Source organism: Apodemus sylvaticus, chromosome 6 (assembly GCF_947179515.1).
Source record: "Apodemus sylvaticus chromosome 6, mApoSyl1.1, whole genome shotgun sequence".
Lineage (NCBI taxonomy): Eukaryota > Metazoa > Chordata > Mammalia > Rodentia > Muridae > Apodemus > Apodemus sylvaticus.
This window is the reverse complement of record NC_067477.1, coordinates 48229633-48249153: the sequence shown is the minus strand read 5'-3', so window position 1 is coordinate 48249153 and position 19521 is coordinate 48229633. Positions and strand designations below refer to the sequence as shown.

The 19521-nt window shown below is 41.6% G+C and overlaps 1 protein-coding gene across 2 annotated transcripts in view; it reads left to right on the top strand.

Annotated features, from left to right (window-relative positions):
* Positions 1 to 19521, top strand: part of Syt16 (synaptotagmin 16) — a 97195-nt gene that overhangs the window by 62950 nt on the left and 14724 nt on the right. The window contains exons 3-5 of one of the 2 annotated variants that reach the window (XM_052186788.1): positions 7211 to 7466; positions 12919 to 13359; positions 16044 to 16233. In XM_052186788.1, coding sequence (XP_052042748.1) covers positions 7211 to 7466; positions 12919 to 13359; positions 16044 to 16233 — 887 coding nt within the window. The remainder of the gene's footprint in view (positions 1 to 7210; positions 7467 to 12918; positions 13360 to 16043; positions 16234 to 19521) is intronic. The other variant, XM_052186787.1, reaches the window with a different exon arrangement.

The window sequence follows — 19521 nt, the reverse complement described above, 5'->3', positions numbered from 1 at the left end:
GTGCATGTCATGTATGTACAAGTACACATGTGTGAACATGTGTGTGGAGGTCTGGGCACGATGTTGACAGTGTTCCTTGATCATTCTATACTGTAGTCATTGAGGCAGGGTCTTTCAAACTCAAGAGCCTCCTAATAAAGTCTAGCCAGACAACTTGGTTTAGGAATCCCAAGTCTTTGCCACCTGGACACTGAATTACCAGTTGGGTCATCATGCCCATCTAACATTTGTGTGGCTTCTGGGCACCCAAATCCAGCATTTATGCTTGCATGACAAGTGCTTTAACCCCTGAGCCACACTAAACCCCAGTTGATATATTTTAAGCTTGAATCAGTGCATTAGTCCTATATACCCTGGTCACCAAGGTTGTGCTTCATTTCCCACCTGGCTGCTTCAACTGTTCGCAAGTATGAGTATGTTGGAAGGTTATTCAAAGATTTAGTGAAGATGTAGCTGGAGATCCAGACTATGTGTGTTTCTGCCTTCTGGGAGCTTATGCTGTAGCTGAAATTCCTAGGCTCAGTGGAGGAACTGCTAGGGTATGTAAGAACTGAACTAGGGATGCCTCTTACGTCACACTCACTCCTGTCTCTGCTTTTCATTTTCTTTCATCCTAGGTTGGGGAATATTGAGAGGGACTGGAGGCTAAAGAGATGGGATATCTGGGGTGGGCTGAAGTAAGGGCTAGAACTGTTGCTTGGAAGGAACTTGCAAGGTTTGCTTTGTCTGCTAACATTAAGGGGAATGAACAGGATGAGTAGGGCTGGGGGTTATGGGAGAGGAAAGGAAAGAAGAGGCAACAGAGTGGAGGCAAACAGAGGGAATGCAAAAGAAAAATGCTAAGGACTTTATACTGGTAGCAGACATTGGACCTTGATCCCTGTGCTTACAAAGCCAGTGTTTTACCAGCTCAGAAATTCCCAGCCCTGCTTTAATACATCTTACTTCTTAATAATATGAGTGAGTATAAGGATGGACATTTCTGTTAAAAGCTTAAAACAAATGTATTAGAGCAGATAACTCAGAGGTGGTTCTAGAAAGCAGTTATGTGGAGAAGACCTGGTTGCTTCTCTCTGTGCTCTCTAGTTTTCTTTTCTTTTTTTAAAAATATTTTTATTTTCTATATTTTTTGTTTACATTCCAAATGATTTCCCCTTTCCCGGATCCCCCCCATATGTCCCATAAACCTTCTTCTCTCCATCCATTCTCCAATCACCTCCCTCCTTTTTTCCCCTCTGTCCTTATATTCCCCTCCAATGCTAGATCAATCCTTTCCAGGATCAAGACCTTCTTCATACTTCTTCATGGGAGTCATTTGTTATGCGATTTGTGCCTTGGGTATTCAGGGCTTCTGGGCTAATTAATATCCACTTATCAGAGACTGCATTCCATGTGTATTCTTTTGTGACTGGGTTACCTCACTTAGGATGATATTTTCCAGATCAAACCATTTGCCTAAAAATTTTGTGAATTAATTGTTTCTAATTGCTGGGTAGTATTCCATTGTGTAAATATACCACATTTTCTGTATCCATTCCTCCTTTGAGGGGCATCTGGGTCCTTTCCAGCTTCTGGCTATTATAAATAAGGCTGCTATGAACAAAATGGAGCATGTGTCTTTATTGCATGTTGGGGAATCCTTTGGGTATATGCCCAGGAGAGATATAGCAGGGTCCTCCTGAAGTGTCATGTCCAGTTTTCTGAGGAACCCCCAGACTGATTTCCAAAGATGAAATTTCAGGGTTGTTTTGATTTGCATTTCCCTAATGACTAATGATGTTGAGCACTTAAGGGGCCTCTCAGCCATCCAAATTTCTTCAGGTGAAAATTCTTTGTTTAGATCTGTACCCCATTTTTAATAGGGTTATTTGGTTCCATTGGGTCTAACTTCTTGAGTTCTTTGTATATATTGGATATTAGCCCTCTATCAGATGTAGGGTTCGCGAATATCCTTTCCCAATTTGATGGTTGCCATTTTGTCCTTTTAACAGTGTCTCTTGCCTTACAGAAACTTTGTAATTTTATGAGGTGCCATTTGTCAATTCTTGATCTTAGAGCATAAGCTATTTGTGATCTGTTCAGGAACTTTTCCCTTGTGCCCATGTCCTCTAGGGTCTTCCCCAGTTTCTTTTCTATTAGTTTCAGTGTGTCTGGTTTTACACGGAGGTCCTTGATCCACTTGGAGTGAAGTTTAGTACATGGAGATAAGAATGGATCAATTCGCATTCTTCTGCATGCCAACCTCCAATTGAACCAGCACCATTTGTTGAAAAGGCTATCTTTTTTTCCACTGGATGTTTTTGGCTCCTTTGTCGAAGATCAAGTGACCATAGGTGTGTGGGTTCATTTCTGGATCTTCAGTTCTATCCCATTGGTCCACTTGTCTGTCACTGTGCCAATACCATGCAGTTTTTAACACTATTGCTCTGTAGTATTGCTTGAAGTCAGGGATACTGATTCCCCCAGAATTTCTTTTGTTGTTGAGAATAGTTTTAGCTATCCTGGGTTTTTTGTTATTCAAGATGAATTTGAGAATTGCTTTTTCTAACTCTATGAAGAACTGAGTTGGGATTTTGATGGGGATTGCATTGAATTTGTAGATTGCTTTTGGCAAGATGGCCATTTTAACTATATTAATCCTGCTGATCCACGAGCATGGCAGATTTTTCCATTCTGAGGTCTTCTTTGATTTCCTTCTTCAGAGACCTGAAGTTCTTGTCATATAGACCTTTCACTTGTTTGGTTAGAGTCACACCAAGATACTTTATATTGTTTGTGGCTATTGTGAAGGGTGTCATTTCCCTAACTTCTTTATCAGCCTGCTTATCCTTTGAGTATAGGAAGGTAACTGATTTGCTTGAGTTGATTTTATAACAAGCCACTTTGCTGAAGTTGTTTATCAGCTGTAGGAGTTCTCTGGTGGAGGTTTTCGGGTCACTTAAGTAGACTATCATGTCATCTGCAAATAGTGATAATTTGACTTCTTCCTTTCCAATTTGTATCCCCTTGACCTCCTTATATTGTCTAATTGCTCTAGCTAGAACTTCAAGTACTATATTGAAAAGATATGGAGAGAGAGGACAGCCTTGTCTAGTCCCTGATTTTAGTGGGATTGCTTCAAGTTTCTCTCCCTTTAGTTTGATGTTGGCTACTGGTTTGCTGTATATTGCTTTAACGATGTTTAGGTATGGGCCTTGAATTCCTGTTCTTTCCAATACTTTTAGCATGAAAGGATGCTGAATTTTGTCAAATGCTTTTTCTGCATCTAATGATATGATCATATGGTTTTTTTCTTTGAGATTGTTTATGTAATGGATAGCATTGATGGATTTCCTTATATTGAACCATCCCTGCATCCCTGGGATGAAGCCTACTTAATCATGGTGGATGATCGTTTTGATGCGTTCTTGGATTCAGTTGGCAAGAATTTTATTAAGTATTTTTGCTTCAATATTCATAAGAGAAATTGGCCTGAAGTTCTCTTTCTTTGTTGGATCTTTGTGTGGTTTTGGTATCAGCGTAATTGTGGCTTCCTAAAACGAGTTGGCTAGAGTTCTTTCTGTTTCTATTTTATGGAATAGTTTGAAGAGTATTGGTGTTAGGTCTTCTATGAAGGTCTGATAGAATTCTGCACTGAAGCCATCTGGTCCCATGCTTTTATTGGTTGGGAGACTTTCTATGACCCTTTTTATTTCTTCAGGTGTTATGGGACTGCTTAGTTGATCTATTTGATCCTGATTTAGTTTTGGTGTCGGATATCTGTCTAGGAAACTGTCCATTTCCTCCAGATTCTCCAGTTGTGTTGAGTATAGGCTTTTGTAGTAGGATCTAATGATTTTTTGAATTTCCTCAGTTTCTGTTGTTATATCTCCCTTTTCATTTCTAAGTTTGTTAATCTGGATACTGTCTCTGTGCCTTTGGTTAGTTTGGCTAAGGGTTTATCTATCTTGTTGATTTTCTCAAAGAACCAGCTCCTGGTTTTGTTGATTCTTTGTATGGTTCTCCTAGTTTCTATTTGATTGATTTCAGCCCTGAGTTTGATGATTTCCTGCCTTCTACTCCTCCTGGGTGAAACAGCTTCTTTTTGTTCTAGGGCTTTCAGGTGTGTCATTAAGCTGTTAGTGTATGCTCTCTCCATTTTCTTTTTGGAGGCACTCAGGGCTATGAGTTTTCCTCTTAGCACTGCTTTCATTGTGTCCCATAGCTTTGGCTATGTTGTGTCTTCATTTTCATTGTGTTCTAAAAAGTCTTTAATTTCTTTCTTTATTTCTTCCTTGACCAAGGTATCATTGAGTAGAATATTGTTCAGTTTCCACGTGTATGTGGTTTTCTGTTGTTTTTGTTGCTATTGAGGACCACTTTTACTCCATAGTGATCTGATAAGAGGCATGGGATTAGTTCGATTTTCTTATATTTGTTGAGGTCTGTCTTGTGACCAATTATATGGTCGATTTTGGAGAAGGTACCATGAGGTGCTGAGAAAAAGGTATATTCTTTTGCTTTAGGATAGAATGTTCTATATATATCTGCTAAATCTAATTCGTCCAAAGGTTCAATTAGTTTCATTGTGTCCCTGTTCAGTTTCTGTTTTCCTGATCGGTCCATTGAGGAAAGTGCAGTGTTGAAGTCACCCACAATTATTGTGTTAGGTGCAATGTGTGCTTTGAGCTTTAATAAAGTTTCTTTTATGAATGAGGGTGCCCTTGCATTTGGAGCATAGATGTTCAGGATTGAGAGTTCTTCTTGTTGTATTTTTCCTTTGACCAGCAAGAAGTGTCCCTCAGAGTCTCTTTTGATGACTTTGGGTTGAAAGTCAATTTTATCTGATATTAAAATGGCTACTCCAGCTTGTTTCCTGAGACCATTTGCTTGTAAAATTGTCTTCCAGCCTTTTACTCTAAGGTAGTGTTTGCCTTTGACCCTGAGGTGTGCAGCAAAATGTAGGGTCCTGTTTACGTATCTAGTCGGTTAGTCTATGTCTTTTTATTGGGGCATTGTGTCCATTGATGTTAAGAGATATTAAGGAATAGTGATTGTTACTTCCTGTCATTTTTGATGTTATTTTTTAAATTTGATTGGTTAACTTCTTTTGGGTTTGATGAGAGAAGGTTACTATCTTGCTTTTTTCAGGGTGAAGTTTCCCTCCTTGTATTGGTGTTTTCCTCCTATTATCCTTTGTAGGGCTGGGTTTGTGGACAGATATTGGGTAAACTTGGTTTTGTCATGGAATATCTTAGTTTCTCCATCTATGGTGATTGAGAGTTTTGCTGGGTATAGTAGTTTTGGCTGACATTTGTGTTCTCTTAGAGTCTGCATGAGATCTGCCCAGGATCTTCTAGCTTTCATAGTCTCAGGTGAAAAGTCTGCTGTGATTCTGATAGGTCTTCCTTTATATGTTACTTGGCCTTTTTCTCTTACTGCCTTTAATATTCTTTCTTTGTTTAGTACATTTGGTGGTTTGATTATTATGTGACAGGAGGTATTTCTGTTCTGGTCCAGTCTGTTTGGAGTTCTGTAGGCTTCTTGTATAATCATGGGCATCTCTCTCTTTAGGTTAGGGAAGTTTTCTTCCATAATTTTATTGAAGATATTTGCTGGCCCTTTAAGTTGTAAATCTTCACTCTCATCTATGCCTATAATCCTTAGGATTGGTCTTCTCATTGTGTCCTGGATTTCCTGGATATTTTGGGTTACAAGCTTTTTGCATTTTGCATTTTCTTTAACTGTTGAGTCCATGGTTTCTATGGTATCTTCAGCATCTGAGATTCTTCCCTCTATCTCTTGTATTCTGTTGTTGATATTTGCATCTATGTCCCCTGATTTCTTCCCAAGGTTTTCTATCTCCAAAGTTGTCTCCCTTTGAGTTTTCTTAGTTGTTTCTACTTCTGATTTTAGATCCTGGATGGTTTTGCTTAGCTCCTTCACTTGTTTGTGCTTTCCTGTAATTCTTTAAGAGATTTTTGTGTTTCCTCTTTCATGACCTCAGCCTGTTGACCAAAGTTCTCCTGTATTTCTTTAAGTGATTTTTGCGTTTCCTCCTTATTGGCTTTTGTATTCTCCTGAATTTATTTCAATGATTTTTGTGTTTCCCTTGTAAGGGCTTCTAACTTTTGATCCATTTTCTCCTGAATTTCTTTAAGTATGTCCTTCATGTGTTCCTGTATCAGCATCATGACCAGTGATTTTAAATCCAAATCTTGTTTTACTGGTGTGATGGGGTATCCAGGACATGCTGTTAAAGGAGAATTTGGTTCAGATGCTGCCATATTGCCTTGATTTCTGTTAGTGACGTTCCTGCGTTTGCCTTTTGTCATCTAGTTCTCACTGGTGTTAGTTGGTCTTGTCAATGCTGGACTCACCAGTGCAAGGTACCTCTTCCCAGGTGGCCTCTGGTGCACAGCTGACCTTCTGCACTGCCTGGAGACAGGGTGCTGTGGCCCAGGGTGTTCAAATTCCAAAGCAGACACCTGAAAGCTCCCGCTCCCTAGTTTTCTTCGGTGACCAGATCACTCTCTGCTCAGAAGGCTTCAAAATGGGAGAAAGGGGAGAGAGAGTGAGAGAAAAACACTGAACCAGAAGGAGTCAGGGATAGTTCAGGAGTTGATGGTCCTTTGAGTGGACAAAACATAGAGGAAAGAAAGAGCCAATGAGAGCAGAAGTGGATGGTGAACTGGGATGCTGTGGAAATTGGGGTTTAGTGAGGCGGAAGGTTCAAGTTTGGGCCACGCAAGTGAGAATCTGACATTTATGGGGAAAGCCTGCTGCTGTCTGCCTGACAGATACTGTTTAACATCCATAGTGACCCACTGATGACTTTTATAACATATTTTTATGTAAGAAAGTTCAGAAGATAAGAACATTGTTCAGGATCCTGGTTTACACATCAGAACTTCCGTGGCTCAAATACAGAAGCTTTTGCTTTTATCAGGATTTCAGTTTGGGGGTATTTTTTAAAGACATTTTTCCTCTGTAGTCCAGGCTGGGCTTAAGGACACGAACCTTGCTTACTTTATCACACATACTGAACGAGTCCTCTTTTTGACTATAGGGGCAACGTTTGTCCATTATGTGGGTAGTATTGTTTTTAAAGACGGTATTATTATGTTTTTTCCTGTGATCTTGATTATTGTGTCTGCAATTGTTCAATTTCTTTAGACCAAAAGGTATGAAAATATAATACATTTGAAATGGTTTTTTAAATTGCAAATTTAGATTTGGATGGAACCAGCCAACTCAGTTATTCTGAGATTCTGTCTTATGAAGATCGCCCCATTTCCATTCTCCCACAATCTCCCTGTGAGAGCAGGGACACCAGGCACCATGTCCCTTGTCATCCAGAGACTGGCATGGTCCGAAGCCTCAGTCGTCCTTGTACAGTTGGCGTCCTGGAGACGGAGACAGCTTTTGATAGTCGGGGCTTTGAAGATTCCTATGCCACCCACAGCTCCTCTATGTGGAGTCCAGAGGCAAGTTGTTTTCTCTTCTTTGTCTTAGTACCATGCACTCATTAATCTCTTCAACTTACCTTATTTGATTTCTCCAGAAAGTACTGCCTGCCTGGTCTAAAACCATCACCACCACCACCAAGAAAAAAACCACACACGTGCTCGCACACATGCGGCGCGTGTACACACACACACACACACACACACAACCTCATATGAATAGCAATAAAAGAATCACAAATACATTCTTTCAAAATGCAAGCAACAGAAGCAAGCAGTAGAAGTGAAGAGCTATCAGAGATATTCTCCCACAAAAGGGATTTCTAGACCTTTGGAGAGCTTGGTTTCTTTCCTTCCTGGAAAAAATGAATTCTATTTTATTTCACCCAAAATCCTGCACTATGATTGCTAAAATAAGAATTATTGGAGAATGTAACTAAAGTAAAGACTTGAGGAGGGCCTGTAGGTGTCAGCTTTGAATTGAGTTGAAGCTGTGGGAGGCGGCACTGAGAGTAACAATATTCTGGTCGTTGATGCTGCTTTTGGAATAAGCATTTGATGAAAGGTGCAGCTTATGAATCAGTCTTCCAGTTAAGGCGTGTTCTGGATATACAGGGCTGTCTGTGATAATGACGGAAGCCATGATGGAGGGTGACACCAGCTACTGGATCCAGTCTAGGGTTTTACACGCATTGCTTTATCTCACAGGCACTGCTCAGTGCTCTTTGTGGGTTCCATCCTTTCTACAACGATTCCCCAACATGAAGAGGTGTTAACTGGAAATCAACTTTGTTGAAATTACTAATACATTTACAATATTTATATGACTTCAATATAATGTGTAGAGATAGAACTAGAGAACAAGTACGTTGGTTACTACAACAAGAGGAAATACATGGGGTGAATCTCTTCAGAAGGACCTAGAGGTCACACATGCTGAATGTTTAAAGAAATGCAAACAAACAAAAACCAAACCTGTAGAAGTTCATGGTTCAAGGGTTTCTGGTTAGTGGGGGGATGCAGGACATGTGTAAGAAGCCCTATGCACACACATTTTCATGTCTATGTCTGTGCTGGTGCCTCTATGATGGTGGTTTTGCTGAGAACCAGAAGTAGAAACTCAGATACCTGGTTTATGGTTTGTTAGTCAGTCTTTCCCACACAGGTACCCAATGCTACTGTCACCAGTTTTGTTAGAGAGAGGAAAGAGAGAGAGGAAAGAGAGAGAGGAGAGAGAGAGAGAGAAGAGAGGGAGAGAGAAGAGAGAGAGGAGAGAGAGAAGATAGAGAGAGAAGAGAAAGAGGAGAGAGAGAGAGAAGAGAGAGGAGAGGGGAGAGAGAGAGAGAGAGAAAGAGAGAGAGAGAGAGAGAGAGAGAGAGAGAGAGAGAGAGAGAGAGAGAGAGAGAGAGAGAATGCAGCTCTGCATTGCCATGGTGTCAGTGCTCAGAGGCAAATTAAATCCCACACAGTGTTTGAGAATGTTCCCTTTGTCTCCCTCATTGCAAAAAACAAAACACAACTATTTACCTGCCTGTAGATTACTCTGTCTCCCTGATAATTGTGCCATTAGGTTTGGGCTTGCCTTCTCATGGCCCCTCCCATTTCCCTGCCTCCCGGTGCTTTAATAGATGATTTATGCTAAGGGTACTGAATGTTCTCAGACTCCAAAAATACCCAGACAGCTCCATGTGCACCATTCAACCTCCTATCTATTTTGAGACAAAAACTGTAATTTGGTGCTCCTACTGTAGAACTTCAGATCTTGCTCAGGCAGTTCCCGTAACTGCCTGCCCTGCAGGCGTAGCTTGCCTCTTAAGCATTGATTTATTTGTCTCTTAGCCGTGTTAAGAACCTTGTCTTCCCCGGTGTATCTGGCATCCAGAACGTATTGTAGATCCATTTACTTTGGGCCACAAGATGACATCAACACTATCTTACTAAAACAGAAAGGCTTTTCAGTTTGACAGAAAATCTTTAAACTTAACGTGGGTTTTGACAGTTTGATGCAAGCATATCCCCCTTAAAGGGGAAAATCAGGACAGGAGAGCTTGAGGAATCATTTATTTTGTCTCCAAAGGAAAAGGACGCATGCAGACTGACTACCTGCTATGATCATGGATTTTCCAGTTTACCCTCAGCTGGCAAGGACCGTTGACTTTCTCCAGCAGACCTGGGGCTTGGTGGGAGAAACAATGGGAAGATGGCTGGAAATTTCAACCACACAGAGAGGCTGATGTCCCACTTTTCCTCTCTGCTTTCCACTGATTAATTGGTTGGCCTTGAGAAGTTAATTAAAATCTGCCAAATGGGGATAAGAAGGAAGAGAGTTTTACCTTGCAGGAAGGTCAAACAGATTAGCAGTATTAACAGTACCCATACAAGGAGCCCCTTTGGTGGCCTGGTGATAGGTAATGTGTTGAAATAATTAATTGCTATGAAAATACAAACCTTCACAAATCTCTGTCTCAAATCAACCCAGGTGAGGCTGCAAAGCCCAGTTTTCATGAGCAACAGCTGGGATTGGCCCTTCAGGAGCCCCGCTGCTGCCCAGGGATGTGCTTGGCTGGGCATTCCTAGAGCAATTGCAGTAGCTCTGCCTGGGACCCAGAAGCCTGCGGATGCTACAAGCACTTACCTGAATAGGTAGCTGATGGGGATGTGGGAGAGCCTAATTACCAGGCACTTTGGTTTTTAGCCTTGGCATTGAAGTAGATGATACAGCTTCTGACTCCTACCTAATATTAAGAGCAGAGACCTGAAAGGGAAGGAATTTACAGCACTGCCATCCAACTTCCATTGCCACTGCCTCCTGTCTTCCTCTTGCATGCCCAGGAAGCATAGAAGCATCTACGGTGAAAGGGTTGGCAGAAAGAAGTAGGCCATATGGTTTCACACAAAGTTTGGGATTTTGACTATTTACAGTCTGCTCTTAGGCTGCTGGATAAGAAATCTTGAATGATCCTGGCCTGTCATATGGACCCTCCTACTAGAAGGGTATTAATTACATAGCCCATTTTTTGCTTTAGTTTCCCTTCCCATGAAATAAAGATGTTAACAATACTAGCTCATTAGGTAGATGTCAGTATTACAAAGCACAGGATTTCTTAGTTGGGTTCCCTAGTAAGAGCTGAAGGCAAAGGCTTTTGTTTCCTCCTTGGCTGGTGATCACATTCTCAATGAAGGATGCAGGAATGAGGGAGGGAAGAAGAGAGGTTCTGGGTGAGAATCTGCCCTTGAGTTGGCCACTGCCCAGTATGAGCAATAGCTTTATAATGTGGCTCATGGTCTAAGAAATTATAACTTGCTCTAAGTTCATCTTGCCAAAGGAAGAAAGCTTATTGCACTGGGAGATCTTTTCAAACATGGTGGGAAGCAGAATATTTTCTAAGTTTTGGTACCATTGGATCAGTGATGAGAGCTGAGCTTTGTATTTTATGAGCAGAAGGTAAGAGATTCCTCTAGAGGAAATGGAACAAGGGATAAAGCCAAGAGGTTCTGAAGTGTGCCAGAGCAGACTTGATATGGTACCTGACATTAAGAACAATTTAAAAGATGCTAGCTATTACTACTTACATCTAGGCAAGGCATGTAGATGATCAAGAGCAGGCTAAAATAGATGGGAGTTTTAAGGGGAGACAGGAGCTTAAGAAAAGATTCTGCCTTGGTTTTTCAGTTAGCTGAATTCCTTGGAGACTTGTTTCTAATATTATATATACACTAGTCAGTTGTATTCAGAAGTCACTATAGCAACCACTTTTATCACTTGAAACTAAGTACCTCTGAATAGAAAGGCTCATGCATGATTGCATGCACGGGGAAAAGGATAGAAGAAGCTTCCCTTATGTTATAAGAAAGCTGAATTTCCTTGGCAGGCTAATTTGAATCTTAAAAGGGAAGGGCATTTATTAGATGTCTCCTGTATGTCAAGTCTTCTACTTTGCACAGCATCCCTAAGGAGTGGGTATCATCTTTATTTTACTATTGAAGAAAGATAATGGAAAGTATGAAATCATGGTCCCAGTGTTATAGAGCTTATAAGAAGTAGCAGACATGGCTGCTAAAGAACATTTGATTTCATAGCACCATATACTTCCCCTATGACTCTGTGGGAAAGTGTCATTGATAAATGCACATATCGAAGTATTTTGTTGTAATTTTGAAATAATCTCTGAACTAGAGTTCAGTTCTATAGATAAAGAATGGATTTATTATGAGACCCTTTTAGTTATAGGAAAGACTCAGGCCTTCAGGGAAAAGTTAAAAATTATATTGGCATTACTAGTAATTTGTTGGTGTGGTGGCCATTACAGTAGATTATCTGCAGTTTTAGTTTCCGAGTAAGGGCAATAGCCCTGAGTAGCTATAAGTAAATTGATGGCCAAGGGTAACATTCCATAAAGAGAGAGGCATACTCACAAAGAGGCAGCTCTGTTCCAGTGTTAGGAATAATTAAGGAGGCTGGTTGAAGACAGATTTTCATCTCGACGAAAACCTCACAACCCTACTCTCTCTCTCTCTCTCCCCCACACACATTTATTTCAAATTCAGCAAATACATACACACATGTGTACATGTACATATATGTCATATATACATATGCAGAGATTAAGACACAAAGAAAACAGTAAAACACTAAAATAGGCAATCTACCTAGAGTGTAGAGAAGTTCATTGACCGCCTGGCTATGTTTCCATAGCTTTGCAACCCGACTCTCTCAAACAGGCATATACTAACCTGCAATTTCCAGTTTGGCCAGGGCTCAAAACACTAGTCAGTGGTAGACCTAGGATTTTAACCCAGGTATTCTGGCTACAGTGGTGCTTTTTGCTAAATGGCTGCTGTGAATGATCTCTTTAGACTTTACTTTGAATGACCTCCTAAGCCTTGGCTTCCTGTAGCCAACATCTCTATCAAGCATCATAGAAATGCAGTCTCTGGCCCAACCCTTGACTTAATGAGAATCCTTGAGTGACTCAGGTGGCCATGAGGTTGGAGAAGCTCAGCTGTTAGTATTTTCTCCCAGAAATTTGGGACTTTGGCCTGTAGGAAAGTTCTGATTTGTGGACAACAGGTCCAGGCTCAGCAATTTCTCCTTGGGACTCAAAAGTTGCCTGTTGGCATGAACATAGCTGATAGTTGGCTTAAATAGAGAGACTTCATGTCTTAGTTGGTTTCAATCATAGTGGGCAACTGTATTTTTCACAAGGCAGTACAAATTACTGTATTTTGAAAGATGTAAGTTCTTCATTTATCCACTTAAAAACATTCTCAAAAGTTTGCTCAGTACCAGGCCCTCCAAGAATTCACAGTCTGTTGGAGAGTACTTAGTAAATAGACCTTCCTAACACAGAAGGTCATATGTTGGCAGTCAGAAATCTTGGGAGCCAAGAAAGCACCAAGGGGCAGCAACCTGTCACTGTGTGACAAGTCATTGTCATTGCCAGTCCTCACTTTTTCCCTCTGCTTGTAACAGGAACAGGATGGGACCAGTCTACAGGTACCACCCAGGCTTTTGGAGCCTATCTCAAAATGCGGTGACCTTGATGTCATCTTTGAATATAGAGCTGTAACCCAGAAGCTCACCGTGACCATTGTGAGAGCACAGGGTCTCCCAGATAAGGACCGAAGTGGTGTCAACTCCTGGCAAGTTCACATAGTGCTGCTGCCCAGTAAGAAACAGAGGGGTAAGACGAACATACAGAGAGGGCCCAACCCTGTCTTCAAGGAAAAGGTCACCTTCACCAAGCTGGAGCCTAGAGATGTGGCTGCATGTGCTGTCCGCTTCCGCCTATATGCTGCCCGCAAGATGACCCGGGAGAGAATGATGGGAGAGAAACTGTTCTGTCTCAACCACTTGCACCCAGAAGGGGAAATGAAAGTGACTCTGGTTCTGGAGCCAAGAAGTAATCTGAGCGTGAGTATATTAAATGGCGCTGCTAATGATGCGGTGTGTTCAAAGACCAGGGATTGTCAGCCCTTGATTTACAACATTCAGCTTGTGAATTCATAGACATTAATTTAATTTTCCATTTGGCTCTCCTCATCCTTATAAGCCATGGTTTGCACTTCATGGACCGTGGGTCTTTCAAGCCTGTCATCCTGATAAGTTGATGGATGTGTTTTCCACCCATTTTAGGAGATGACAGTGGCAACGTGGGGGGGAGGGAATGGCAAGACCTGAGGAGGTGGCTGGGCTTTTGACTTAGTGGAGAAGCACCCATCTGCCTTCCATCCCCACCCAGTATGCATTATGATGATTCTTAGACATGGTACTTTTGTCGTTGTTGTTTTCTTGAAATAAGCATCTTCCTACAACCCTGAATGCCTGCCTCATATGGGACTTCCTGTTTGTGGCTGTTTTCTTGCTCTGTATCTTCCCCTCTTCCTGTCCCAGGACTTGTAAAGCATCTCCTTCTAAGGGGTAGCCAGCCTTGTCACTGCTGGAGATCACCTATCATGTAACATGAGGATCTCCTTTTACGAACATATGTCAAAAGACCAGACAGGTCAGTCATTCATCAGAAGATGTATCTTGCCATGGACCAAATGGTTAAGAAGCAAACAGTTATTATTCCACAGAATAGTGATAGAGGGTGTTGATAGGCAGCCCTTAGTAAAGTTTCAGAGGCTACAGCTTGCTTAGAATGACCAGGAGAAGGCTTTTTGAGGTGACAAGAAAAAAACCCACATAGCTCAAGCAATAGAGAGATCAAGGCTGGTGACATATGTGGGTGGATAGTCAAGACAAAGGGAGGGCACACACAGCCACGAAGGAGGACAAAGACACATTCCCCAAAGGTCTATCCATCTGAAGTTCTAATTCCGCCGGAACATGTTCATACTGGAAATCTTGATTTTTGCCTCTCTAAATCAATGCCACCTGCTGTCTTCCCAGACCTGCCTGCTGGCAAGCTCATCTTCCAGTCGCTAGCTCCAAAATTGTAGAACTCACCCATGACCTCTCTTTTCCAGCTGAAAGCTGTGAATTCTTTTTAGATAGAAGCAAAGCACAGCTCTCCGGTGGGTAGGTGGAATAGTCCCCTGCTGCTGGCCTCTAAGCTTCTACTGTTTTCTGACACAAGGGTTAGAATGAGCTCAAGAAGACACAAGGCCACTTGTGTCTTACATCTACGTAAATTCTTCCTTTTCATAAAATCATGAAATCATAAAGAACAGAATTCAGAGAAGAGTCAAAGAGAGACCCTGCAGGGTGAAGCACAGGTGTGAGTGCAGCCACATCCTTTCTTGTCAGTGTCAGCCCTGGGCTCTGAACTGAGGGCATGGGCTGAGTTGGGAGAAGGAGCCTTCAGGAAGGAATGTTGATGAAAGAAAATATCTCATTTATCAATACTGTTGATCATGATCATATATATGTCTATGTGTTGTTATTAACTAAGTGGTGGGTACGGATTAAGAATCTGTGGTATGGGTAGGTAACAGTACTGTGAGGGGGACCACAGTAGACGTTTCTATGTGTGGCCTTTCTCCAAAGATTGCAAATTTTTCATTGGTGTGTTTCTAACTTCTGGGCATCAAGGCCTGTAAGGCCCCTGTTGAGACCACTAGCTATTTTTCTTACAAATCACAGATCCATAAAAGCTTGGGGGCTCTCAGAAACACACATGGTTTGGTTAAAAGAATACACCCTTGGACCTAAACAGCATCTGATTCCTTTTATTGCTTTTGCTTGTTGGGATGTTGGCAAGAAGTTTTAGAAAATAATTTCTGATACAGTCAAGAAGGACTTAAGGAAGCAGTATGCTGAAGGGCTGGAGGTCCTGCTGGCCTGTTCCGGCCAGCCTGACAATGCCCACTCAGGCTCCTCAGTAAGAATTGGTGTCTTCCTCTCCTCTGCCCTCTTCTGAATGTTCTGTGTGCATAATGGTGTCACTCAGAAGTGTGTACACAAACATGAGGAAAGGCCTGGGCATTCTCCTCTGATCCCCTGCTGCCTCTGGGGGTCAACAAGATTCATAATTTGTGTATCTGATCCCCTATCAAATATCAAATAGTGAAAGTGCTTACTTCCTGTGTAATCTTTTTTCCACAGGAGGAACTATTTCCTATGTGAACTCTGCTTCTTAAGCAGCAGAACCAGACACCAGGTGTTTCACATACTGACCAGTGCCTGGTGGTCATTTCTTTTATCCTAGAGACAAAACATCCTCTGTGTTGCCTTATTCATCAGGAGTGCAGAGAACAGGGACAAAACTCAGGTCTAGAGTGGATAGGTTTGCAGAAACATTCAGAAACAAATTACACCGGAGGGAATCTTGGCCTATATTATATATATTATTCACACTCCGTGTAGCTTAGAAGATTTGATTTATACAAGCAATAACATCTTTGTCTATTTTGTCTTTAGAGAGGGAATATTGAATGGAGTCTACTCTTAGAATAAATATGTTGGCTAGTACCATGGGCCATCTCATACATGGCTGCACTCCCCAGCACATTGTAATTCACACCGAGTACCCATTAGTAATCTTTGGCAGGCATTGCGACTGGGTCACAGTTTCACCAAACATAATATCAGCTTTCTCTCAAAGAGAGGGATGCGGCATGGGCCAATGAATTCTTTGTGTTCTTCCCCTCCAGAGTGGAGAGTCTCCGCTCAGCCCATCTGTGGTGTCTCACAGTGACAGTGCTTCATCCACACAGTCACTGTCTCATGGAGGCGTGCCAGAGCTATTGGTGGGACTGTCCTACAATGCCACAACAGGACGATTATCTGTGGAAATGATCAAAGGCAGCCATTTCCGCAACCTCGCTGCTAACCGAGCTCCCGGTGAGTATGTGTCAGCTAGTCTAGCTCTGCGATCTCCAGAAGCAAGCGAAAGGCCGTGCCTATTTCACCTTAGTTCTTCATTTTTGTGGTAAAAGATAAACTTGGTATGGCTTGGGCATGTTTTCATGAAGCAATACCCCTGGCTTTTTTCATGGCTTCTATTTAATTTGAAGAAGGCTTCTAAGGGCATCTAAATATACATCAATATGTTTTAGGATGATTGGTGTGTTCAAACTATTTATGGAAGAAAAGACTGAAGTCTGTTCAGAAATGTAACATGCATAGGGATTGAAATCTGCCAATATTTTACAGGCCCTCAATGGTAAAGATGCAGAACTCTGACTTTAAAGGGAGGCAGAGCTGGGGTTGAATTTCAGCTCAGCTCTGTTATTCTCCACCCAATTTGCTTTGATCTTGTGCAACCAGTCTCTTCATTGAACCCTATTTGATCTACCTGGAAACAATATTAGCCAATACCTTCCTGAGAGTGTTGAGAGATTTAACTAGCTACATTTGCATGTAGGGCTTAGCATAGTGCCTAACACACACAGTGAGCACACAGAGATGTTAGTAATTGTGCAACAGTGAAGAGAGTAGATCTGGAGCAATGCCAGACTGTCTCCTCAGGAAAATGACTACTTCTGAGGTCATTGTTAGAGAGAAATGCTCAGGACAACTAATTTCCCCCATGGCTAAAGGACATGGTTCAGGAAGAGTTAAATAACTGCTGCTACCAGTTGCCTCAATAGACCTTCAACCTAAGAAGTTGGATAATGAACATTGGAATAATGCTGTTACCAACATCATGTCATATTTTTAATGATCTTAGTTACCTACAAAAGAAAGCTTTAGAAGATGCACTTCTACTTTTTGGACCTCAAATGAATACATCTAATCAAAGAAACATATTTTGTATCTGAAATACTAGCTGCAAGAGAGTCAGAAACATGCTGTAGAATTGTTTCTAGTTTTTCCTGAACAAGAAGGTAAACTTGAAGGTGGGGAAATGGAGAAGAAAGAATTTGCTTATCAGGAGAACTAGGATATCACTAAAAGAATGGTGAAATCAATACAAATGCCAACAGCTAATGATCTCTGCCTTCACATAGAAAAGCCAGATGAGGTACTAGATGAGGGTCAACCCTACAACCGAATCTGAGAATCTGAGACCTTCATTCCAACCCCACCTGTCACTGTGCTGCAGACCACCAAGCATCTGTAGTATGTGGCTATCTTGCTAGCTAAACTTTTAAAGAGAACTAAAGAGTGAGCTCAGTTAGTAAAGCATTTTCTTCACAAGTATGAACCCCTGAGTTGAATCCCTCATAACCCATGTGAAATAGTGATACACTTGTAACCTCTGCACCAGGAATGTGGAGCCGGAGGATCCCCTGGCCTTGCTGGACAATAAGTCTAGTTTATTGGTGAGTTCCAGGTCAATGAGAGACCCTGTCTAAGAATAGGTAGATGATGTTCCTGAGGAGGACACACAAGGTTATCCTCCATTATCCTGTGCCCTCCACATTAATGTGCTCACAATAGTGCAGTTGAGCACATACAAATAAGCAAATGTCCCCCAACACACGTGCATTAATGAAACTGTGTTAAAGCCAGCAGAGAAAAACCCAGAACTCTGGGTAATAAATTAGACCAGGAGGTGCATAATTTACACTCAATGTCATCATTCAGGCTGGTGAGAGCTATTTAGAATGTACAATAGGCACTGATTATTAAGTGCACAGTTAGAGGCTCTTTGATAGTTCCAGAGTTCCAGCTTTCGTTCCATAGCAGCCTAGTACTTGCTAAGATTCTGATTTAAGACTCCTCCCCAGAGTGTCTGCCAATGTCCTTTCCTCTGTTGTTGACATTTGATAGCATCTGAACAATATTTGAGGCATGTGATGGGAATGCAAAAGGTGCTAAAGCTGTGGGTCACAGATATGCCCCATTTGAGTCCAAGTTAGGAAGCTCTTGTTTATGTGCTGAATAGTGCAAGGGACGTATACAGCATGGATGGTGATTGAGGAAAAAAATCATCTAGAAGTTAATAAATCACACGGTAAATTCAGGCTCTCCTACTTACTAGCTGTCGATTACTAAGCTATCCTGAATCTGTTTCCTCATCTGCAAATGTTATGTTTTGGAGCTAGGGATAATACATACAGAGCTGTGATATTGAAAGTTATATCATTGTATCTTTATATAATTCTATTTTTAAAAACTGTGCCCAAAGAAAAATTACAGTTATTGTAGTAATAATTTAAGCCTGCCTAAGACAAAATGGTAAGTCTTATCTTGAAAATGGATTTAAGTCATAAGTTTAAGTCTGTGTACACCAGTGTAGGGTTTACCACAGACATGGGATCACGACTTAACCTTAACTATGGCTAGTATACATCATCTCTGAAACAAAAGTATTAGAAAGCAAAGTTTTTGTGAGGCTCTTAATTAAAACTGAAACCAAGCTGTGGACACAAATGATTTTTGGTCTGTGTGAAATGCTGGTAGTTAAGGAAAAGCCAATTAGATAAGAGTGAGACAGTAGAAAACTCCTTTGTGGAGCTCTGCAAAGAGATCTCCTGGAACTTTCAAGGGTCCGAGAAACTGGAAGTGTTAGCTCTGTATTATGGCATGAACACTACATTGACAGCTACCAGGCAAGTGCAGGGTATGGTTTTGGTGTTATCAGGTAACTGAGCAGAACCAGAACAAGTGGAAGAGAAGGATGGGTGTCAGTTGATACATGAGCTGTCTGTGAGAACAGCATAGGAAGGATGCTGGGTGCTCTGCTAGAGAGGACAGCAAGTGATTTGTAGCCTGTGTTAGTGGACACCTGAGGGACCACCTACTAGGGGAGAGGCATATCTCTAGAGAAATAAGCAGGAGCCAGGGTCACAAAATACTGCACTTGACTCTCAGCTTAGGTGTCTCTACCTAGTCTGTCAAAAGGGCACATCAGCCCTGCCTTGCAGGTGATTGTGATTGTGGCACTGTGGTGCCTGGGCAAGTATGAAGGAGAGGACAACATTGGGGACTTTTTTTCTGGAATATTGCTAAGGTGTTACAGCTTGCCAGAAAAGAGACAAAGAGTGAGATTTAGAAGTGAGATTTTATGATGTATCATAAAGCAAAAGAACTTTGAACTGGACAGTTCAACCCAATCAGAAAATTGCTTTGGTGTCTTCAATTTTTCTCCCTAAGCAAAATAGGCAATTTAGAAAAAGATGAACCCCAGCAGTGGTGGCAAGCACCTTTAACCCCAGAGTTTGATAGTCAGAGGCAGGTATA